The sequence below is a fragment of the Megascapheus bottae genome, chromosome 20, assembly GCF_031878675.1.
Source record: "Megascapheus bottae isolate mThoBot1 chromosome 20, mThoBot2.hap1, whole genome shotgun sequence".
NCBI classification, from domain to species: domain Eukaryota; kingdom Metazoa; phylum Chordata; class Mammalia; order Rodentia; family Geomyidae; genus Megascapheus; species Megascapheus bottae.
The window spans coordinates 33,772,818-33,798,733 of NC_143528.1; the positions used below are offsets into that span (position 1 = coordinate 33,772,818).

Genomic DNA, 25,916 nt, shown 5'->3' on the forward strand with positions numbered 1-25,916 from the left:
TGCATTGGGAGCACAGCCTAGTGGCAGAGTGCTTGCCTAGAATGCACGAAGCCCTCTGTTTGATTCCTCAGTACCACATACTCAGTAAAAGCTGGAAGTAGTGCTATGGCTCAAGTCACAGAGCATTAGCCTTGAGCAAAAAGTATCCAAGGACAATGCCCAGGCCCTGAGTTCAAGCCCCAGGACTGGCAAAGAATTCATTGAACAAAAGTTTCATCAGCATAAACTAGCCAGAAAGACATTTAAAGTTAGATACCTGTATCCCATGCTATCTGTCATAGCTATTACAAAAGCTGAAATGAGGCTCACAGTTCCAAGACAGCCTGTGCAAAAAGTTCTTGAGGTCCTGTCTCAACAGAAAAAGACTGGGTGTCGTGACAAGTGCTTGTCAGCTCAGCTACTGAAGATGAAGAACACATATATAGGAAGATCATGGGCCAAACCAGTTTGAGCAAAAATCAAGAGGTTATTTCAAATTTAACCAGAGCAAAAAGGGCTGAAGGTGCGATTAAAGCAGTTAGAATACCTGTCTAGTAAGTGTGAAGCTCTAGGTTCAAAACCCAGTATAGAAAAAAAGAAAAGATATTGAACTGAAACGTCATGGACAGGTTTACATACAGATCATTAGGTGTCCAAGATTACAAGATAGAGATATTAACTTATTGATGAACAACACTGAGCACTTTCTGTGTGAGATGCTGCTCTATGTGCTGGAGTGGCAGAGGCATGGCACAGGGCCTCAGCTGTGGGGCAATGTCTCATCTATCACCAACATAGGATGCTAGATTTATAAATCACAGCCAGATGCCAGTGGCTCATGCCTGGAATCCTTGCTACTCAGGAGGCTGAGATCTGAGGATTGTAGTTCAATGCCGGCTTGGGCCAGAAAGTCTGTGAGACTCTTATCTCCAATAAGACACTCAGAAAAAGCCAGAGGTAATGCTGTGGTTCAAGTTGTAAAGCACTTGACTTGAGCAAAAGAGCTCAGGAACAGCACCCAGGCCCTGAGTTCAAGCCTCATGACCCACAAAAAAGAAAGAAAAGAAAAGAAATGTAAATCACCAAATCATATGGCACATGCTGAACATAAGGGGTGAGAGGATGGAGAGTAAGGAGAAGCTGTGTCCTCAGTGGTAAAAGAAGGGATGGAAGGATGACAAGTAAATGCAATGGGAGCGGGGACGATCTGATGGGTGTAAGGAGAAAGCAGAAAGCTCTGTGACAAGGTTACTTGGGAGCTCTGAGTCCTCAGGACAAGGTGAGGCATAAGAGTCAATTTGGGCAACCAAGCCAAGGCCATGTGTGATATAGGAAGATCCATCTGAGATTTGTACAGAAGTGTGACATCAACTAAGGCTGGTTGATCAGATGTAGGTAGCCTGATTGATTGATGGATGCCAGACAGTGGACAGATCAGGATGTGTCTCCAGGTGTTGGTGACATCAGTCCAACAGCCACACAGAACGTATCCACACAGAAAATCAAGGCTTCTGTTAGTTTTCCCACAGTTCATGTAGCATTCATTAATATCCATGTATTTGGTCTCTCCTATCTCATTCTCTGTAGGATGGAGATTGAAGTGTTGGATATTTACCAAAGTTTCATATACATCATCCCCTACCACTCAAACCGGTTCACTTCTCTTGCTCAAATTTTGTATATTGTTTTCTCACTAACTAATCTGAGAATTCTGCTTACCAGGCAATGTGATGTGGAGGAGAATCCATGGATATAGCTGCTGAAGTACTTGGGCACAGTGGTTTATGCCTGTAAACATAGCTACTTGGGAAACCATAGATCAGGACACAATGAACCGTGGACAGCCCAGGCTGTTTGTGAGACTCCATCTCAACCAATGGCTGGCACAGCAGCACACGCCTGTTACCCTAATCACTGCCAAAGTACAATGACTGGATGCAATGGTGTGTTTCTGTCATCCCCAGCCACTCAAGGAAGCACAAACAGGAGGAGGCAAAAACTGAGGCTCTTCCTTGGAAGGAAACAATGCAAAAAAAGTGCTGGAATTATTTACCACAGCTAAGATATGGAACCAACCCAGATGCCCTTCAGTAGATGATTGGATCAAGATGTGATAGTTTCTGCCATCAGAAAAAATGATACAGCCCCATTCGTAAGGAAATGGAAAGACTTGGAAAAACATCATGTTAAGTGAAGTAAGCCAGATCAAAGGAACATAGGCTCAATGGTTTCCCTCATTTGTCATAATTGGTACATATCTAGGACTCTCCTAGCAGAGAATTACAATAGTGCAAAACCTAGGTACATAAGGTCATATAGGATGAGACTAAATGAAAGGGACTCTAGGATATGGAAACAAGAGCTTTATCTTGAATGATTGTGGTTCTTAATGCACTATGTTATTTCTCTTCTTCTTTGTTTCCCTTTGGTTAATCTCATATTGTTACTGTATCTGACTTTGTTACCTGGTATATTATATATACATTTATTTGTTTATTTGAAATAGGAAAGGGAAGGGGGGAAAACAGGATGATTGGGAGGGATGGGAGGAGGGAAATGGAGACAAAAACACGAGAAGGGGTATCAATGTATGAGAAGTAGTACACCTACTGCCTGGTGAATGTAACTGTAACCCCTCTATACATTATCCCCAAAATAAAAAATTTAAAAAAATTTTTAAAAAGTGCCGGAGGCATGACTTAAGGGGTAGAGCATCTGTTTAACATATATGATCTTTCCTACTATCAAAAAAGCAAAAAGGGGGCTGGGAGTTTGGCCGAGTGGTAGTGTGCCTGCCTAGCATGTAAAAGACCCGGGTTTGATTCCTCAGTACCACATACATAGAAAAAAAAGCTGGAAGTGGTGTTGTGGCTCAAGTGGTAGAGCTCTAGCCGTGAGAAAAGTCCAAGGACAGTGCTCAGGCCCTGACTTCAAGCCCCACAACTGGCAAAAAAAAAAAAAAGGTACTGAAGTCACTAGGAAGGGTATTTTCCTTAAAAATCTAAATAAGCTTTCTGGTTTTCCATCAGACTCTTAAATATGTGTAGCCATTAGGAAGTTCCAAGGCCAATCAGATGGAGATTTCTGTCTGCACGTTGGAGTCATCTTGCTAGATACTTACACTGCCTTCAGTGTAGCACTTGGCTGTGGCTCTGGGTACAAAGCCGGGGTAAGTCATCCTTCTCTTAAACTGGTTCTCAATCCTAGCTGCATGGTTGGATAAGCGTGGATAAAACTCATCGTATACTATGTCCAGCAATGGACACTGGCAGGGACACTGAAAGCCACCACACAAAACCCGAATTCAAATCATTCACCCTTCTATTCCCAAGCAGAGAAGAGCTGGCTATGGCTTGAGAGATTTCTGCTTCACTTACTTTCAGAACATGCGACTATTTCATTCTCCTTGATCTCCCTTGGCCATGAACCCTAGCTTTCAGTTGTTAATGACTTCTTAACTCCCTACTGCTTTAAAACAGGAGTGGAGACATACTTTTCTAGAAAGCGTCTTATAGTAAATTGCTCACACTTTGTAAATCTTATAGCCTTTTTTTTTTTTTTTTTTTTTTTTTTTTTTTAGAAAAAGACCTACCTAGACAAGCAGCTATAGATAATGTGCAAACAAATGCGACCACTACATTCCAATAAAGCGTGCTTTATAGGCAGGCTTTTTACCAGTGAGCTAGGACTTTTGCTTTAGAATGTTTGAAATGTGATCATTAGCATTCTGATCCTGTGTTCATCAGCATGACACCAGTAACACCACATGGGAATAAAACCAAACTATGCTCTCAATTTGGGGATCTCATCCTTCCACTCTCATCCAATTGCTAGCTGCCAGAAATGCAAATCAGAGGCTCCCACTTAGGTTGACAGCATATGGCCTGGCCATTTCTTCTGGTTCACTACCAGTCACCCTCCCAGCATCACTGATATAAAAATCCCCCCACCTGATTCCACAGCTGAGCATCCAGACATACCGAAGCGGAGTTTGACAGTATGGTTGTGGCTCCCTCATTTTTACAAGGTACCATGTGGGGTTACTGATTTATTTTGATAGAGAAAAATATCTGTCTACTCTGTCTTTGGATATATTTACCCCCCCCATACACCAGGGATCAAAGAGGTATGAATATACAATCTTGGGTCTGAAGGTTTTGGTTAAATATAGATTTTGCTCAACTGAGCAGGTTTAATCAATGATCCTGCCTCAGCCATCTCCCCTGGCTTCTCCTTAACATCTCTAAGAGCATAATGAATGAAAGGAAAAGGGAGAGACCATTTGCTACAGTAGATGAGATCTGAGCATAAGTATCAATCACTCAGCCTTTCAAGCTGTGGCTAACATAGAGCTCACTGCGTACAGCTTTGCTCTTTGCTCTCCTAAAAGCTGGCGCTGTGTTGTGAAAGTCTAGCATCTGCAGTATTGAGAGTGATCACCCCTGGCCACACAAGAGCTCAGAGTGGCCCCAGAAGCCCATGCTCCCCACGTTTTCTGCTTAGGCAGTTTATCTCCACTGTCACAGCCATGAGCCCAGCACAATAAGACCAGTGTCAGACAGGGTGGTCTCCCCCCCAGAAAGGGCTCTCCAGTCCCCTGCACACGGCCAGCAATCCATCTCCTGGTTAGCTCACAGTGTGGAGGGAAACAAAAGAAAACGTAAGGTTCAGCCTGTGGATTACACTGAGTGCAGTGATCACGACGCAGCCTTACTGCTCCAGACTCTACTCACTTGGATGTGTTCTCCAGGATTCCCTTTACTTCATTCATTTCTTCTTTCCCAAAGTAAACAACAGTGAGATGAATTCTCCCATCTTGTTGGATGCACATCTCCCTGGAAAACAAAATACACACATGTCTGGTGTCTGGTTCCTGTTTTCATATTAACAGACAAAGCATAAACTATTATCTTTCCTTTTCTCTTCTACCTTTTTCCTTTCCTTTCCCTTCCCCATTTTCCTGCCCTCTCCCCTTCTCTTCTTTTCTTTTTTGGAAGGTGTAAGAGTTTGAAATGAACTAAGTGAATTGCCAAGAGATCAGAGTCAGTTTGAGCAAATAGACCAAGGTATTTCTGGCTGGTCATCCCAATTTACAGAATGTGTTTGATCTTGACAAGAAAGCAATGGATTCTAAATATGCGGCTCTAACCAACCGAATCGCAGATGCAGCCAAGGACTGGTAGCTCACACCTGTAATCCTAGCTATTCAGGAGACAGTGATTGGAGGATGGGAGCTTGGAAGCCTGCCCTGGCTGGAATGTCCATCGAGACTCTATCTTCTAATTACCTAAAAGCCGAAAGTAGAGTCATGGTTCAAGCAGTAGAATGCTAGCCTAGAGCGTAAAACTGAGGGGCAGCCCCCAGGCCCTGAGTTCAAGTTCTAGAACCCGTTCCAGAGCACAAAAAAAACCTCTCAGATCCAACCGGTCACAGGATTGGCTCTCAGGGCCACCGGGAGCTGTGGAATGGGGAGTCTGTGAAGCAGAAGACATGGATTCCACGTCGCAGATGAGAAAACCAACATCCGAAGAGTTAAGACTGGAATGCTTGTCTGAGGCTCTCTTCTTTATGTAGGACAAATGCACATACCCAGAAACAGTGATTGATCAGAGGCAAGCACTCATGTATTTGTGTAGGACTCTAGAAACCCTTGTAACCATCCAGGGGATGGTGAAAGAGTAAATATGACCACCTTCACCACTGCCTCACTCTTCTGCTCTGATCATTCCAGGCCCCCACAGGCATTCATTTGACTTGGCCCACCCAGGGTCAGCTCTGGCTCTAGATAGATCTAGACTTGCTTCATCAATAAAGCTTATTTGCTGATGTTCTCTCAGCAGTAACCCTAGCCCATCTGGTCAGCTTCTCTGCCTAGGGCTAGCTGTGTGTGTGTGTGTGTGTGTGTGTGTGTGTGTGTGTGTGTGTGTGTGTGTGTGTGCGTGTGTGTGCGCGCGCGCATGTATGCACACACATGCATGCATGCATATAATGGCACAGACATGCATACAAGCTACTGTATTTAGGTTCAGCATTTCTCATGCTCATTGAAGCAGACCCCTTCCTTGTTTCTGCCACTGTCTGGTCCTGGTGCACGTGTGACCCTTCCATGTGTCATCTCCTACGTCATGGGTGACCCAGTGTCATCCCTTTGGGATCACAAGGACCCCTGTATCTGTGGCTAAGCATAGAGAGGCCTCACCAAAACATGAGCCTCACCAGTTCAAACCCAGGTCTTGTTTTATTTGTGTCCATTGTCAGGAAGTGTGCTGGTTTAGCCTTCCTGCTCTTCTTGCTCTTCTACAAAACCACCTCCATTGCCTTTGAAAGCATCTTCACATTTGTTGTTGGCTGCAAAGATTTCCCTTGGCTTCTCTGTCACTGATTTTAAGCTCATCTGTTATTTCATTGTGTGCTTTGTTTCATAACAGGAAAACTCTCATAACAACAATGCTATAGATTTTCTTTGGGTCTTGAGCTCTGAATTTTCCCATTACAAAAAAAGAAGAGAGAGATTTTTATGGAAAAGATCATTATGCTTCAAAACTTTGTGAGAAAATTTACTGAGGCCTGATAAAATATCTTTTATGTATCCCCTTGCCCCAAAGAACCATTAAATGCAAGTAAAGGGTTTCATTTTCCACCCCGTTTTAACTTTTTTTTTTTTTTGGCCAGTTCTGGGGTTTGAACTCAGGGCCAGGGCCTCTGAACCGTCCTTGAGTGTTTTTTGTTTTTGTTTTTTTTCTTAAGGCTAGACCTCTACCGTTTGAGCTATAGCCCCACTTCTGGCTTTGTCTGTGTCTGTGATACTGAGGAATCGAACCTAGGGCTTTGGGTATGCTAGGCAAGCGCTCTACCAGTAAGACACACTCCTGGCCCCCCTTTAAACTTTTTTTTCTTTAAATATCTTCTAGCTAGGATCTCACATTTTTCTCCATGGCTGGCCTCAGACCACTATCCTCCTACCACTGCCTCCTACACAGCTCTTAATGCTTCATATTGAAGATCTATGTGCCTATCGGGCCTTTTCTAATGACTTTGGAAAAACACAAATAATCCAAATGATAAACTTCCCAGGAGCAGAGCAGAATACAGCAAGACGATAGGGTGCCTTTGTATGTGGCCAGGGAGGTGAGGGAAATCAACAAGGGAAGGCAGACACACGCAAACCAACCAACCTGAAGTTCTGCATGAATTGCCGAAACTTGTCCACCCGCTTTGCCAGCGGCACAATTATGTTGATAAGCGTGTTGGCCATGTTGAGTTTTTCTTTCTTCACTTTCATGATGGGGCCAAAGGGCCGAAACAAGACAAGTCGTTTGAATTCATGTTTGTGGTCCCCTTTGAAGGTGAGCTCGTACAAAGTACCTTTGTCTCTTTCAGTTCGGTAGATGCCTGTCAACAAAAAGACAAGGGGACACAATTCAAGAAAGTACCCTTGGGGCTGGGAGTTTGGCCTAGTGGTAGAGTGCTTGCCTAGCATGCACAAAGACCTAGGCTCAATTCCTCGGTACCACATACATAGGGGAAAAAAGCCAGAAGTGGTGCTGTGGCTCAAGTGGTAGAGCTCTAGCCTTGAGAAGGTCCAATGATACTGCTAAGGCCCTGAGTTCAAGCCCAGGACTGGCAAAAAAAAAAAAGAAAAAAAAGAAAGTACCCTTGGCTGCTGGGCTGGCTTTGATAACCAAATTGGAGCACAAATGGCCTTTACAAACCAATATGCAATCTCCACATCCAACAATATTAGATAATTGCAAATGTTCCATTGATATGCCAAATACATATACATACTATCACTTTCACTTTGTAAGTTCCATCACTTCGTAAGTGATGGAGATTGCGTAAAAACTCAAGAAAAAGCTTGAAATGTTTGCCACAGATTGAATTTGTAGTTTTCAGGTGCACTCATGAAAAATCTATCAGGAAATATAAGTTTTGCATAATGTAGAGTTGGATGTATTCGTGCTTTTTTATTTCTTTTCTATTACTCACAGTTTCTATGGTATGATTAGAAGAATACTTGTTATAATATTGGGAATATAACACTTATTGTGATGAAAATGTTTTATGGTATATGTAGGTACTTGCTTATAATCCTAGCACTGGGGAAGCTGAAACAAGAGGACTACGAATTCCAGGTAAATCTGGGCTACATAGTGAGGCCTTGGTTAAGGGAAAAAAATGGGAACTGGACACTAATAGCTCATACTTGTAATCCTAGCTACAAGGAGACTAAGATCTGAGGATCAAGATTCTGAGCCAGCACAGGCAGGAAAGACCATGAGATTCTCATCTCCATTAACTACCAAGAAAAGCTGCAAGTGGAGTTGTGTTCAAGTAGTAGAGCGCTAGTCTTGGGCAAAAGAGCTCAGGGACAGTACTGGTTCAAGCCTCAGAACCAGTCCCCCACAAAAATGTTAAAATCATCTCTTAGATGAGGGAAGGGATGAGAAATGTACTCATTATCTGACTATATAACTGTAACCCCTCTATACATCACTCTTACAATAATAATTTCACAATAATAATTTCATTTGTCTTTGAGACAAACTGTCGTGCTCTATTAAGGGTATCTTCACAGTGGTTGATGCCGGACACAAGGAAACTGCTGGAAGCATGAGAGCAGGCCTCACTAGAAATCTCCAATGCAGTGAGAGACTCACACGAACTTACTTGACCCTTCATTCTTACCTCTCAGTAGAGGCTCAGCACTTGAGTGGTAGCTCAAAGCCATACTGTCTGGGTTGAGAGTCCAGTCCCACAGATTTACTGGGAAAAAAATTCTATCTTTCTGGGCTTCATTTCCCCCACAAAGTCCCGGGAGGGGTTAATTCTTCCATGTAAAGAAGAGCCCGATAGTAAATCTCCATCATGCTCCCATCTCCTTTTCCTGCCCTTCCTCAGTCAGTCTAGCTGCCACAGGTGCAGTCACAAGACACAGAAGGCAGGCAGAAGTTTCCTAAGGTTCCCGGGAAGTCTTGCCAGCATCGTTCCTGAAATTCCATTTGTGTCACAGTCTGAAGACATGGCCTCAGCACCTCAGCTCCACAATGGAGATGAGCCTACTTGTATGCATTACTCCCGCTCCCCCCCCCCAAAAAAAGAGGAACTTGTTCTTAATATCTCTGGTGTGGTGGAGACGTTTCTTACCATCAGGAAAAAGAAGTAGCTGGTAGCACTGAACAAACCACCAAAGAAGCTTTGACCTTTGATTTGCATCATGCTTCCACAGCTCCTTTCTTCTGTGAGCCCCCATATCAGCGCAGAATGAATTGCCCAGTCTTGGAATAGCTACAAAAATCCACCTTCAGAGAAAGAAGCTACTCAAAGCATCTCACCAGCCATTTCTTTCTCCCTCCCTTCCTTCCTTCCTTCCTTCCTTCCTTCCTTCCTTCCTTCCTTCCTTCCTTCCTTCCTTCCTTCCTTCCTTTCCTTCCCCCCTTCGATGGAACTTCCTATCTTCTCCATACACATTGCCAAGTTATCCTCTCTGACCCTCACCTTTCAAAAGCTTTGGAAGTCGTAATCTTAAGCGCCTCAGACCTCTTTGAGGTACACAGAGCAAAGTCTAGTACTGTAGATTTCCATGGTGGCCCCTTTTCTCACCACCATCATGCAGGACTTGCCTGAGATCCACAATGCGCAAGGCACTCACAGTTAACCTGGGGGACTGGAAGACCCTGACAGGGTGACAAGTCCTCTTTCCGAGCCTCCACTGCTTCCTTGGGGAACAGGCATACTATTCCACCGTTCTCATTGGCAGGGAAGCTGGAGTTTTGCTGTGACTGATTGTGGAAGAGGGAAAGGTTATTGCTTTGGATGCACAAAGGACTGCTTTGAAAACCTTAAGTGGTTAGCTTCAAAGCCTGTCTATTCTTTTAGACGATCAGTCCTTGAAAAGGAAACGGAGGAACACGATAGCAGAACTGTGGGAGCAGAATTCACATGTTAGAGAAGCCATGCTTGATAAATAAAACAAGTGTAAATAATGCAATAAGCACATAAGAGAGTTTGCCTTAGGTGCTGGAGGGCAGAAAGGAAGCCATCTCCACCTGGTAGAGGTATGGATAGTTTGTGTGGGTGTCTGGCAAGACTCCAAAATCAGAGAGGGCATGCAAAGGAACACCCCAAGCCCAAGTACAGCGAATGAGAGGAAAAACACCAAAACAAACACAGAACAGCTTGTTATGTTTACAGGATTTGCTACTGTTCAGCAAGACTGGAGTGCAAACGGTAGCTATATGTGGGAGGGCAGTGGGAGATGACATTGGAAAGTCAAGGAAGGCCACAATGCTTGTGTCTCCCAAGTTACCCCCACACAGATGACTGTCCAGGAGCACCAATTTGGTGTTTCAGCAGGGTGAATGAGTCCTTTTAGTACAAGCACCTCAGGATGGCAAGGAATGATTTTTGATCTGGAGCCAAGGGGAGGGAATTGCCTGGTACAGCAGGGTATGACAACACCTTGAAACAACTCCTGGCAGAGGAACTGGAAGAAAGACAGAAGAGGCTGAGTGAAGAGGACCTGGTAAGAGAATGGTATGGCAGGGGAAGGGAATGAGGTCCTGCTGACATTCACGACTTAACTCCAGCACAGGAAAGGAGGCCTAGAAGTTGGGCACAAGAAAGCACATGGCTGAAGGAATGCAAGCTGGAAAGGGAACAGTGAAGAACAAGGGAGAAAGAAACCTCCATGCAACAAGAATAAACAGCAAAGAGAGAGGATAAAGCAAAATGTATTAATGAAAAACACAGGGCAAAGAGATTCTGACAATCTTTAAGTATAATGTATTTTGGGTGATAGGCAGACTCAGGATGTAGGCCCTGGAAATCAGGGCTCTTTGCATTTCTCCCTTGGTGCTGGCTTAAGTTGGTCAGACCCAGACAATACACTGCTCAAGACCCCAGAAACACAGCTCTGCGGGCTTTCTCCTTCGGTTCTCATTTTATTTGAAAAAAAAAAAATGGCGGATCCATCTCTTCCCATCACCTTATTTTAAGAAAGCAGTGATTAGAAATTGCCCATGCTAGATGCTTACCTAGATTCACTATGATTTCAAATGGCAAGTGGGTGAGAGTAGAGATGAAGAGAAGGTGGGATTCTGCAGGGAATTCAGAACAGACCTGGGAGGAAGGGAAGTCAGAGTGGCTGTTATCAGGGCACATTTCCCATCAGCTGCCAGGACTCTCTGCGCAACACACAGCAGAACCACCTACCCAGGATGCTGCCAGAAGGCAGAAAACTGAAGAGAGAAGCAGCAGAAAGGACTAAGGAGTTAAAACGTCAAAGGCCACGGAATATATGGCCAAGCTATTGTCCTTGGCTCACTACTGACCTTGTCCACACATAGCTATGTGACAGACCTACCACTAAATAGTATTATCCTGATTTTAAAGCATTTCCCTAAGAAGTACGATTTTCCTCACCCACTGATGAGAGAGAGAGAGAGAGAGAGAGAGAGAGAGAGAGAGAGAGAGAGAGAGAGAGAGAGAGAGAGAGAGAGAGGGAGGGAGGGAGGGAGGGAGGGAGGGAGGGAGGGAGGGGGAGGGGGAGAGGTAGAGAGAGAGAGAGAGAGAAAAGGGCTTTAGATAATTCAAGTAACCTTTCCCAAGGTCACACATGATATGCATGCAGGCAGATAGGTATATGATGTGAATTTAAGATAAATGTTGTAGTTAAAGTATTCCAAGGTAAGTCAGCATTCCATAAAACAGGATGTTTAAAATTCTCATTGGTTCCTCCTGCCTCTTCAACCTAACTTTCAGCAGTAGAAAACCATTAAAAAAAAGCCACTTCATTCATAGACAGGAACACGTGTAACATACATGGAAATATATGTGCATTTATACACACAGACACAGAACACAATTCTAACTATGGGACTATGTAGGGACATGAGGGGAAGAAGAGAAGCAAAAAGATAGAGGGTGAATAATTTCAGAATCCATTGTGACTACATATGAAGATGACATGAGGTTTCTGAAGGAAGCTGTGGTTAGTGGTGGGTTGTGGGGGAAGGGAAGAGAAAGCAAGCAATAGATAGGGCTGTTCTGACTGGAATACAATACATGCACAACTAAAAATACCAGTGAAAACTCTTGGCGCAGTTAATAAACACTAAGATGGAAAGTAAAAGAGAGACTGTTAAGGGGTCTCAATGGGAAGGGAGGGGGCTAACAGCGGAAAAAGAGGATGAATACCGTTGAAATGGTTCCTTTCCATGTATGAAAGTAGAACAATGAAATTCCTATTTTAGTTATTTTAAGAAGTGAGGAGGGAGAGAAGAGAGGGCACTAGAGAGGACAAAATTGATCCAGATTCATTATATACAAGTGTAGAAATGCCACAGGAAAGCCCACCAATAAAATCCACCTTGTACAACTAATGTATACTAATCATTTAAAAAAGAAGATGCTTCAAGAAGTGAGCCAAATGTTCAAAAATGCGCCAGAAAAAGTTAGCCTTAAAACTCCAAAGACTAAGATAATGTATTATTAGTCACGTAGTTGGAATTAATTTGTCTTTCAAGTATAGGATTAATATTTACTTATTCATAGGGAAGAAATTTATATAGAGCCAGTGGCTGGTGGCTCATGCTTGTAATCCTAGCTACTCAGGAGGCTGAGATCTGAGGATCAAGGTTCAAAGCCAGCCCAGGCATGGAAGTCTGAGACTCTTATCTTCAATTAACCACCAGAAAACCGGAAATAGCTCTGTGGCTCAAGTGGTAGAGTGCTAGCCTTGATCTGAAGAGCTCAGGCCCAGAGTTCACACCCCACAACCGACAAAAAATTATATATATAAAATACATAATAAAGAACATATTTGGCACACAAGAAATGCTCAGTGATGGTGATAATAATAATTATCATACATGCCTATTACATTATCCTTCAGCTTTGTTCTATTGATCATTTAATACATTACTGCTCTTGATGTACACACACACATACAAACACACTCACACACATATTTTGATATTATTTTGATCCTCTTAATCTTTTTTATTTATATAGCCACAAATGTTGCAATTATTTTGGTAATTAAACTTATAAATTAATTTATAGTGTGACATGACCCCACATTCACTTAATATTTATTGAGTAAATGACTTTGAGGTGCAGTAAGTCATTACATAGTTACCATATAAGCTTAGGAAAAGCAAATTCTTGGGTTTCACATCACACTTTACTAAACTGAGGTCTGAAAACCAGCTTTCAGGAAGTACTAATTTACTGAATATTAGGAATCTTCAGCATTAGGGGAAAACCCCCATCCCCACACCCAAAACATGATGAACTAGCCAGGTGCTGGTGGCTCATGCCTGTAATCCTAGCTACTGAGGAGGCTGAGATCTGCGATGATGGTTCACAGCTGGCCCATGCAGGAAAGTCTGTGAGACTCTTATCTACAATTAACCACCATAGAAGCTGGAAATATAGCTGGGACACAAGCGGTAGAGTGCTACACTTGAGCACAAAAGCTCAGAGTCAGCCCCTAGACTCAGGACCAGCACCAAAAAAATAAAAGAACTAAGCATTATAGTAAATTATATTAATGGTCCAAATCAATGAAGTTACTGACGAGAGTCAAGCCGTGACCAATTCCCACAAGACAGGTGTTAGATGTCTGTGTTTTCTTTACAGTGTCACAAAAACCAATGTGAAAGACACTCCTGTAGTTCTAACCTTGCCTTCCCCATAATACCTACTTCCTAGTACACAGGAAGCCTGAAGCTAGGTCCCAGACACTGGCAGCATTTTAATGAAATCTGAATAATGTATGATTTCTTGCAAATGTTCTAAGGCCACAAGGGTGGCACAGGCAAGACAATAATGAATAGACGAGATTGACTTTGTTAACCCAGTAATCTGGTGACTCCTTCTCCACTCAATCCACCCACGAGCACCTCCCATTTTGGTAATAGACTAGAATATACAATGATGAATAAAACATGGACTCTGCCCAGGAGGGGTTGCAAACTGGAACAGAGGCAGAAATGAACAGCTCTTGTACTGTGTTATAGCAAAGGCTAGGGCTCTGGAAGAAACCACAGCTACACAGAGATTTTGGGAAGACTGCCCAGGCATGAAAGTATTTTAATTAAGGCAGAAGAGCTGTAAGACTAAGAGAGGGGTCAGGTAAAGAATGTAAAAAGACAGAAAGTCGGTGGGCTGAGCAGATTTGAAACCACGGAAGACTGTGAGCATTTCTGAAGAGGTCTCAACATTTGCAACATATGGGCTGTTAGATTTGTTTGGATCTTGGTGTGTAGGAGTCTCTTTTTTATTTTTGAACAACTACTATAGCTAAAACATAACCCACAATAATCAGTCTTATGCTGGAAAAAGTATGTTCCAATAATCACCATGACAACTTGAAGAAAAAAAAGAAACCACATGGAGACCAGTCTAAAACTGGGCCCTGTGACACTTGCTTTTGCATCCTGAGAACCACACATGAACACAGACCCATACTCTAACTGATCCCCCAAGGAAAACATGACATACAAGGAAGCATTTTTCCTTTGGTGAGAAGTACTCCTAGAAAACAACTTAAATACTGAATATTGGCAACCAGAGTCTTGTCAACTCAGCAGGAATGTCCTTTTAAATAGAGCAACCCACTCTGACTGCCAAGCTATGTTTTAGTCATGCTATTCTCCTACATAGTGGCAAATCCTTTGGACAACAAAGCCAGGGAAAATTTGTACAGACTGTCTGGCCTGAGAGAAAGTGAGAGCTGAATGTTAATGCCATTCCACCATTAATTTCTTTAAGACTTTGGGCAAAGTCAATTCCAAAGCCTGTTTCCTCAGCTGTGGAACAAAGCTACTAAACAATAACAATCCGCCATGACCACAGCATAGCAAGAAACCAGAAGAAAGACCACTGTAACATTAGAATTATGACAGCTACTGCCTCTGTAGATGTGTGGTTTTCAGATGTTACTTCAAAAAATGACTAATATAAGGATTTTCATTTAGAGAACCCCAGGATTATATAATACTCGGGCCATTTAGGTAGTACTTCGTAAGTACTTTTTTTTTCTCATCTGAGTTGTGACTTCTGGTTTTGTCAACACATTCCTATCAGAAGAGCTCTATATCCTTTTACATTCCGGAACTGGAGTGGACCTTTGACTATTCTGGTAAGGAAAGACAGCCAAGATCATGTTGTGTCTACCTTTTCTCTTGGAACCATACTACTAAGAAGCCACAGACAAGGAGAGATCACATCCAGGCATTTCAGTGAGCATACCTGATGTTCATGTTGTCACAACCCTAGTGCCAGATCTAAGAGTAACTGAGCCTTCAGGTGATTCTAGCACTAGCTATCCAGTTACTTATCCTCCCAATCATCAAGCCTTTCTAGACATGCTAGGGCAGGGACAAGCCATCTCAACTGTGTCCTTTCTGAATTTCTGAGCCACAGTCTACCAGCATAAGAAAATGGTATTGCACTTGATATATAAGGCCATATAGTATGAAGCTAATTGAAAGGACCTCCAGGATATTGAAACAAAAGCCATATAACGAATGATTGTTGTCCTTAATGTACTATGTTATCTCTCATCTCCTTTGCTGTCCCTTGGTTATCTCATATTGTTATAGTATCTCACTTTGTTATCTGATATATTGAATTTATTTGTATTTGGTTATTTGAAATTTGATAGGGAAGGGGGAAAACCAAGACAGGTGGGGGGTGTGGGGGGGGAGGGAAATGGGTACCAAGACATGTGAAAGGGTATCAATGTATGTGAATTAATGCACCTTCTATCTGGCAAATATCATGTAACCCTTTTACTAATTACAATAAAAAATGCAAAAAAAAGAAAATGGTATTGCAGCAATCATAATGCAATATGGGCAGTTGCTTCAATATGACTCTCTTTGCTAAACTCATAACAGGTAGATATGCTATGCTGCTAATTAAGAGTAAACACAGCCATCCACCAGTCACTATGCTTCTGTTATTACTGACAGCCTCTGCAGACCCTACGAGGCATGTGTCAGAACATGAGGCCACTCAGCTTCTATGTGGAGCTGGCAGTGAGAGCTCCCTGTGTAGGACACAGATTTTCCTCTGAAATAGGTTCTAGGTCCACTAAACATGGAGACAAATTAGTGACTAAGACAAAATCCCTTCCCCAAATCCTGCCCGATAAAATATTCATGGCAATAAAATATTCATGGCAATAAAAGTTTCAAGCCAATGCACTGGTCAGGTTCTCATTGAGAGGTATTTTAAATTTAATCTTTTGATAAACTTTCTCATGGGAAATGTACCTTGTTTCTGAGGTCCGTTAACTTGGGAGACAAGAACACTAATATATCGATAAACATCTTAAGTATAAATGGTCTAAATATACAAATTAAAAGGAAGAGATTGACACTATGAGTAAAAAAACCCACAATCCAACTACACACTTTTGACAAGAAACTCACTTCAAATGCAGTCATACATTAAAAGAAAAAAGACAGAGAATGATAGACCACGTAAACAATATAACTTATAAAGGAACTATTAAATTGCTATCACATAAGGTACACTTTAGAACAAAGAGAATTACTACAGACAAAGACAAATGTGTATCCTATAAAAATAAAAGATCATCTATGAGGAAGACAGATTGCAAATAGCTCCACAGTGAGTACCAAAGTACATAAATACACAAAATACATAAAACAAAACTTGACAGAGCTAAAAGAAATAAACAGATCCACAACTGGAAAGTTTCAACTTCTGACAGAACTGCTAGACATAAAATCAGGAACAACACAGAAGATAAAAATAATATGACCAGCCAACTGGAGGTAATCAACAATATTCTATTACAAGACAGCTTATGATACACATTTTTTCAAGCACTTTTGGAACATATACTAAGATCAACTACATCAAGGGCTATAAAATGATGCAACAAACCTTAAATTCAAATACAGTGTTTTCTGATCATATGGGAATCAACTCACAGAAAGAAAAAGAAAAAAAAAACCCTACATACTCAGAAGTTAAACAACATATCACTTAACAACCCTTATAGAAAAGAAGCAATCTTAAAGGAAAATTTAAAATTACATATAACTAAATAGGATGATAGAGAGGAGTTGGTACTATCTGGCATCGACCAAGAATCTACTTTAGACAAATCATTTGTCTGACAGGGAATACACAGGCCTTCTGCCCCCTAGTGGACTCCTAATATCGATAACAGTGTGTCACAAATGAGTCTCCTAGCACTCTGCCTGCCACGCTACACATACACACAAATCAGTTACATGAATCAGTTCTTGATTGTCTGTGTGCATGGGAAAAGACTGAAGGAAGAAATAAATGGAAAGTTTATTTCTGGGTTCAAAATCCCAGCTGGGTAATCTTAATAAAGGTGTCCAGTCTTTCTTGTCTTCTGTATCCATACTTCGAATATAAAAGTAATCCTAATGAAATAATAATGTAACAGAGCTCTCATAAGGAATGAGGTACATGCATAGCACTTAGAACAATACATGAAATATCACAAGCACTTAATACATACTAGTTGGAACATTATTTTAAGATACAGGAAAAAATAAACAGATATGTTAACTATATTTCATGATGTCTGACCAAAAGTTTAAAAAAAATCTCCATTTCAGAGATCCCATTTCTCCATCACAGGTATGAGCTTGTGCCCTCTTTGCCCTAAAGACAGTCTTCCTCTGGATGTGATGATTTATTTTAAGCAGAAATTCACAACTGTAGCTGCCCATTGGAATCACCTAGGAGCTTTAAAACCATTGGTGGTCTCATTCCATTCACACCAATTTTGATTTAAGTATTTCATACTATGCCCTCGGTTCCCCTAAGATGTTGTAATGTGCAGCCAAGGTTGGAAGACGTTGCACAGGGGACTATTTCAATGGTCCCATACTTTAACATTTTCCATATGAAAAGTGAGTTATCCCCCCACCCCCACTGCCTCTCAGTCTCAAGACATTGCTACTTACCCAGGAACATATTGCTTCTCTTCAAAGCAAATCTAAAAGTGAAGTAATGATACAAATAATGCCTCCCCCTCTCTGAAGCTGAATTGCTCTATTCCTATAGAGTCATCGCTAAAGAAAAGTTAATGTTGCAGAGCTCTGATGTGACTGAGATTATTTATCCTGTGAAGGCTCATATTCATATCAAACAAGAGTGAACAACACTGGCATCAAGATGTGTTTTCAGACTTATGTGCTTGTTATTCTCCTTAAATGAATCTCTAAGTGCATTCCACATCTTTCCCTTGCATGGAACAATAATGGTCTCAGGAGGCCCTGTGTAGAAAAAAATCCTTGTCATTTTATGCTATTAACGTTCAGACAGTGGAAATTTCTATGAGAAGAACCTGGAGAGGAAACCCTGGGAAGTCTCGAGTGTCTAGTGAAGGGCTTATTTGATGGTGCTAGAGATGTGGAATGGAAAATCCATGCCTCCAAGGGTAGAGTATTAATGACTGCTGTGAGGAGATGTCTGTCATGATGTGAAGAAATGGAAACAGAAAAAAAAACCACAAGGAAATATGACACTTGGGGGCAGAGATCTACTCGTATAAAATTGTCTTCTGAGTTTCAGGACCCTGTCTGACAGTTACAGCTGTCCCACAACAAAGACAATGACACTTAGCCACAACTCAAAAGAAAAAGAACCCCTCAGATTCTGTCCCTCCTTTAATGAGAGCTTGATCTCTGGGACAAACCTGGGGGAGGTTTGTCCACAATTGGAAAAGTTAGCCCATGCTGAGAAAGCAGCTTATCAAAGTACCACCTAGGCATCCGTAGTCCTGCAGACCTGCAAGTGGGCCTCGAGTTCCATCACAAATAATCACCAGATACAGCTCAACTTTAGCCTTCTCCTTCTATTATTGTATTGTAAAACATGAATGCCACTTCATTATTTTTCTGATTAAGTCTGTCTCATGTTCACTCATGCTTCCTATGTTCTGAGTATAGTATCGGAGGCTTATAAAAGTCCTAATGTCACAAAAAAGGTGTTAAAATTAGTATTCTAACCAAGACAAAGTGATGCTCATGTACCTGCAGATATGCAAGTCCTAGACTACTGGTATCCCTCACCAAGTTTATTTTTCAAGCTGTGAGGTTTAACATGGACCTAAAAATGAGAGCCACATTTCTATCTTGGGTACAGAAAAGATCTCACTCAATGGATACTATGAAAGATGGTCTTCAGGAGAAAATTGTACCCCTTCTCCCCCACATTGAGAGAAGAACTAAAGAGCCAGTTAACAGCTCTTTGTAGAGTACAGACCTAAGAAGAGCTTTGCTCAATACAGTGAGCTTACTTTCTTAGATCTGAATTCAAATAACTCAAACTATGCATATTTCAATTGCTCATATACCTAACTCTCAGTAGGAGTCCAGTAATGAACCTTCTACAAATGTAACCCAGAGCACTGAACTTCAAGCATGAGGGAAATCTAATTCTCTGAGGTTCAGGGGTCTGCAGCATGGCACATTGAGGCTGTAAAACATATATTTAGAAATGGGGGCTTGCTCTCTTCATTGCACATTCCCACAAGGTTTACTTCAGAAATGCATTCTTTGAGACGAGAATCCACAGCAAAAACAACAGGGGAGCAAAAGAAGGATTTCTATGTTCCCAGTAAGTGGTCACTCTAACTTTGTCTTGCTCTGTGGCTTCAAGCAAGATCAGCACAGCAACCTCCCTTATGCTCTGCAGGGCTAGGACTCCTGCTTGGGGAAGGAATTCTGGGTCAAGCACTTACTGAGCACTTGATTTGCATCGTGTCATTTGCCTGTCCAAGTACCTGTTTTCCATCGCTGCAAATATCTCATTGAATTTCTTTTCCCAAATCCTAAAGGCTGTGATTAATCGGACAATACCCTCATGATGAGACCAGCTCTCTCGTATAGCTAATAAAATGACATTCTTTTCAATTGTGTCTTATTTTTATCCAACCTCATTGGCCAGTGCAGGAGCCCACTAGGTGCCTTTCTGTTTCTTGAATGTCTCATGCCTATCCACCCTCCTGCTCTGGTGTCAGCCTTATGGTCCACACCTCACTCATCTCTGGCGTATTTTTACCTTCATGAGTCGACTGATGTTTTGTTTTCCCAGCTGTAATGGGAATCCCATCTTATTTAAAAATCTATTTTGTACTGGGAACTGGTGGCTCATTTCTGTAATATTAGATACTCTGGAAGCTGAGATCTAAGGATAACGGTTTGAAGCCAATTGTGGCAGAAAAAACAAAAATCTGAGAAACTTTTATCTCCAATTACCTAGCAAAGAGCCAGAAGTACAGAGGGTTCAGCTCCCAGTGCATAAACCCCTCCCCCTACACCATACAAAATAAACTATATCATCTAAGACCTGACAAATGGATAGGGAGAGCCGGAACTCAATAGACATCTATAGACAGGTGGACCTTAATGGAATATTCAAGTCATTGGGCTCTAGATAACCAATCCTATCCAAAGTCTTCATCAAAGGTGACAACACTCCTCTGAATCCCAAATCATAGCATAGTACACGTCCTGAGAGCCTTACAACAACTCCAAGGAAAGAGGCCCACACAAGGGGCAAGCATATACCGCACAGCTCAAAGTTTATAGTCAAAGATGTCCTCAACCCTAGATTCCCAGTGCTCAGCCCTGGAGCTGGAACACAGACAGCACAGACAACTGGCCATGTGAACTCACACCGCACCATGTCCCCTGCACAGTGATTCAGGGTCCAAGTTCACAGTGGGTCCACTCCCGTTTTAGACGCACAGCGAGAAACTACAGAGCTGCCTGAGTAAAGCAGTATTTTCTCTTCCTCGGGAACTTCTCAACATCCTTGTAAGTACTTAGCATAAATTTTCCAAGATTTCGAAATGCTGGCAGGAGTGAAGGGATCTTTTCATGTATACTACAACAGCTGGAGATATAGGCTAACAAATGCATGTATCCGCATGTGAGCTCTTCTCAACAACTGAATATCTTATGTCTCTTTCATGAATCACACACACACACACACACACACACACACACACACACACACACACACACACACACAGAATAGCAATTTTGTGGCTCTACTTCTTTCCTTCATTGGTAAGCAGCTGCCTCATTAGTATTAAATGGAACTTTCTGTGGTGATGGAGAGAGATGTTCTCAGTCTGTTCTTTCCCGATGACGGCTGGAAACAGGAAATGGGGCTTAGTTTATACTGAAGACCTAAATTTTTCATTGTATGTGATTTTAATTAGCTTTTATTATAAACACACGTGATGAGAGGTACCCTCTTAGGTTATACAGTTTACACATGAGGACCATATCCTCTCCCTCCTTCCTTTCCTTATCCCACGGCAATCCACACCACTAAAGATAGCCTTACTATTCCAGGTCATTGAATGGATGGCCTTTCCTCAGAATCCAGGGCAAAGGCCCAGTCGGAATTTCCATCTAAAATTGCCTTGTTCCTTAAGGTGTTCAAGTCTCCTTCTTTTCTGCCTCCCTCTCAGTCCCTTTCACAGGCACCTTTGTCTCTGCCTGTTACTTAGTTGTATGTCTCCTCGGAGTTCTCTTTTCAGCCAGAGTCTCATGGTGAGCATACCCAGAGAATCTCACTCATCCCTGTAATTTAAAACTACATCCAATGCCCCGCTAATGCCAATGCTCTAGAAATCGAGCACTTGAGTAGCAAACTCATTTTTCAACTATCTTGGACACCTCCCTTGTGTGTGTTCCCCACAAAATCAACATCGCCTCCCAGGGCGTATCATCTCCCACTGTATAGCTAGCTCACTCTCTCCTGAGAAACCATAAATTGCATATTGGCTGCCCAAGCCTTTCCCTCTCCATTGCATGTTCAGCACACAAAGGGATCTTTATGTAAGTGCCTAGTATTGTTTCTATGTGATCACCATCAGGTTCTATGGATTCTGTTCCCTCAGAATCTCTGAATCATCTTATCTTCTCCCTAATTCTGCCATGGCAGCTTAGACGGGTAGTCTCTCAGCTTGGGGGCACCACAGTAGTGTTCAATAGAACCTTCAATTCCCTGTCCACAGGGAATCACTAAATACCAATATTGCTAAATACTATTTTGCTAATACCATGTTTCTCTTAATCCTCTTCAGGGCTTTCCTGGTATCTTATGAGAACGCCCAGAGTACACAAACAGTATACAAATTGTTCTATCCAGTGCCAATTTTACCTCTGGCTTCATCATAGCACATTCAGACCTCAACTCCAAAGCTTCTGTCAAAATAGATTCCAGCTCCATGAATTCCCCAAGCTCTGCCTCCCTCTGTTGTGCATAACCACAATTCCACTCCATTCCTAGTTCACCTTTATCCTTATGCTCAGCTCCCATCTGTCCCTCAGGATTCAGCTCAGAATATCTTCCTCTTGAAATCAAACATTTCCATGCCATGGGAGAATATGTTTTATGGTTCAGAGTAAAAAAAGCTGCTAGGATGGACCCCAATCAAATATGCATGTGTTCTTGGAAGAGGAGGAACTGTGGACACGTAGGAGAGGTACTAAGGATGTCCACCCCTAGAGAAAGGACATAGCAGGAAGATGGCTATCTGCAGGCAAAGAGAAAAGTTTCAAGACATGTGAAAGGATATCAATGTATGGGAATTAATGCACCATTTATCTGGCAAATATCATGTAACCCTTCTATTAATTACAATAAAAAATATATAAAAAAAAGAAAAAGAAAATCAGGCCTGCAGACACCTTGACCTTAGATTTTTTTTTATCTGTTAAAGTCATATATTTATTCTCTTCCATTGACAATATTGAAACATCATTCTTTAATACCTGGATTTTTATAGAAATTTATAGGAGGAGAAAAAGGCAAGCAGTAAATAATAAACATCTAATGTAGGGAAATAATAAAAATGTTATGAATATGATTAATGCATAAAAACAATTATGATATGATAAAGGCCTATTATCAAAACATGCATACATTTAGCTAAAATTGAGAACTTTGGACTAATTTCTGTACAATATTGATAACCCTATTATACAGGTTCCAAAGTTATGTCTACTAAGTGAACATCATTCTGGCAGGTGAAGTTAGGGAGAAATTCTGATGTATTATACATACATATATAAATATATGTATGTATGTGTGTATGTGCATATATATATAATAGATGATCACTTTTTCTAGGAAAACAATCTTTATAAATTTAAGATATTGAAAAAGATATATAATCGATATTTTTTTGGCCAGTACTCAGGGCCTGAGTACTGTCCTTGGGCTTTCTTCAAGGCTAGCACTCTACACTTGAGCCACAGTACCACTTCCCGTTTTTTCTATGTATGTGGTACCAAGGAATCGAACCCATTGACCTTAGATTTTTTAGGAGCTAAAAAAATGAGAAAATAATTCTTTGTTGTTTCTGCCATTGCTATGACAAGTCTAGAATATGAATAAAATAACTGCCATCAGTTATTGAAGGTCTCCAGAACACATTGTGTATGGCTACATAAATGTTCATATAACACCACACACACACACACACACACACACACACACACACACACACGCTTCCCATCTCAGTGAATTAGTGTGCTCATTTAATTGATCAGGTTGAAATTCCTCAAGTCTGAGCTAATTCAATGGCCATTATTTTTCCTCTTCTACCCAGAACCTTCTTGAAGACACACAGATGGCTTACTACTTTAATTTTCACTGCTCAGCTATCATCTCAGTGAAATCCAGTTTGAACATCTCATTTAAGACTGTAACATTCTCCCAGAAGTCTCCTCCCTGAAACCTCTCTATTTGTTCTTTTCAAAAGGAATTGTCTCTCCTTGAGCTATAACTTACTTTCTCAGGTCTGCATTAAATGCTTCTCCCAACTAGGGCATCAGCCTTACAAGAAGGATTTTTCTCTGGATTTTACACTGGCTCTCTGGTGACTGGAGCAGTATCTAGCACACAGTAGGTTTTCAGTAACTGTAGAAAAAGAATGGTGCTTGAAACACAAGGCACTGGTGGCTCACACCTGTAATCGTAACTAGTCAAGAGGCTGATATCTGAGGATCGAGGTTCAAAGCCAGTCTGGGCATGAAACTCCATGAGTCTCTTATCTCCAATTAACCACTGGAATACCAGAAGTGGGCACTGTGGCTCAAGTGGTAGAGTGCTAGCCTTGGGCTGAAGAGCTCAGAGACAGCAGCCAGGCCCAGAATTCAGGCTCTATGAGAGACAAAAAAAAATGGTGCTTGTAAATGCTATGTAGGACTTCATGCCTGTTTGGAAGGATGTCAGAGGATATACCCTCTAAGGGAGCCAATGCAAAGGGAAGTCTTGTACCCATTAGTTTTGGAGAAAGAAAGTTAACCTACATTCAGGTGCCAACTTAAGCTTTTATCCAACACTTTCCTTTTGAAGAATCACCTCAATTTTCCCTCCAATTGACAGTTCTAAAGAGCTTCAATTTTATTCCTGAAAGCTTTAACTTTCACATTTACTCAGACTTTGCTCCAGAGACTCATCTATCATGTTAATATCCTAAAGGACAGCATTGCTTTTTAAAGGTAAACAATTTTACAACAACCAGTATCCAGCAGTAGTTCTGGCAACTGGAAAGGGAAGGACATGTTTCTGATACTATTACTCTTCTTGATCAAATCTACTCCAGATTAAAAATGGCTCTGGACGGCCCATGACCATGAGAAGGAGATCTCTGGACACAGCTCATAAAGGAGGAACGGCAATGATATGTCAAGGCCATGGCTGAGCCTCTCCATGGAGTATAATGACTAAGACATCTGAGTTCTGGGCCAGAGCTACTGAAACCTAATAGCAATTAACATGATGAGTGGAAAGTCAGTAAGAATCATGGGTAAAATTCCAGAAGAGAAAAGCAGTCAGAATTTGAAAGGCCAACTGTTGATCAATTCCAATAAGTTAAGAAGCCAGAGCCCTAAGTGGTCTGCCTGCAGTGGCAGCTAAGGCACCTGGCACTTGCAGTAGTTCTCAGCAGAGAATATGCCAACAGGGCATCTTTCCTGTGCCACCATGACCCAATGGGGATCCTAATTAAAAACAGCACTGGGATCATGAAATCATTGAGCTCTCTAGTTAATGAAAGCTTAGAGTTGGAGAATAGTCAGCAGTCCAAGAGATGAGATGACAAAACACAATCACACATTGCAATAAATGCTGAAATAAACATGAACAAATAATGGCACTTGTCCTAAATCCCAAACAAAATCTATTGCCTTGTGGCATTAGAAACTTTATGTACCAAAATAAGATTAATATATTGCAGACTTTCCAATAAAACCATGAATAAATGTAATATTAATGGTAACATGAGCCATCAGTTAGATTGGACCTAACTTGTTCACTGAACAATATTTTTATTTGTATTAAATGGTATTTTGGAGATAAATTCAGAAAGGGAAATGAGCGGACCATTAGTTAATGGAGTCTATTGAAAATAAACTATAAATCAGGAGAATGTGAAGAGCCAGGAAAGAAATTTAAAGAGTTTCTGGGCTATGAAAATGCTTTTCCCCAGACTTGCAAAGAGCCTATACACCCTGAATATATGCATAAAAAGGGTCAGTGGAGGCTCGAACGCAGGCATTCTGACTCTAAACCTAACTGAAGAGTTTAAGCAGTAGCAAGATGAGATGGCCCATTACATTTTTCCTGCCCCCAGTGACAGCAGAATTAGTTTTCATTTCACACTGAGCCAGGATTCTTGAAAATCCCTTCAATGCAGCTATGATTCTGCAAGGAAATCCAAGAAGGAAAAGCAGAAGATGTGTTTTCAACAGGCAGAAGATGGTGCTGAGAATTGGAAAGGCTGTGCCACCTAAGAAGTGTTCATAGCAGTATGAGCCTGCATGGCTCCATCTTTGGAAAGGAGAGAGGACTGGAGAGCAAACAAAGTGAGAGAAGCATGATGA

General features: G+C 41.6%; 1 protein-coding gene across 4 annotated transcripts in view; it reads right to left on the bottom strand.

The window, feature by feature from the left end:
- Positions 1–25,916, bottom strand: part of Csgalnact1 (chondroitin sulfate N-acetylgalactosaminyltransferase 1) — a 200,952-nt gene that overhangs the window by 20,993 nt on the left and 154,043 nt on the right. For all 4 annotated transcript variants that reach the window (XM_090354253.1, XM_090354256.1, XM_090354254.1 and 1 more), the window contains 2 exons: positions 7,155–7,371; positions 4,713–4,814 (listed from right to left, as the gene is read on the bottom strand). In XM_090354253.1, the coding sequence (XP_090210379.1) occupies positions 4,713–4,814; positions 7,155–7,371 (319 nt within the window). The remainder of the gene's footprint in view (positions 1–4,712; positions 4,815–7,154; positions 7,372–25,916) is intronic.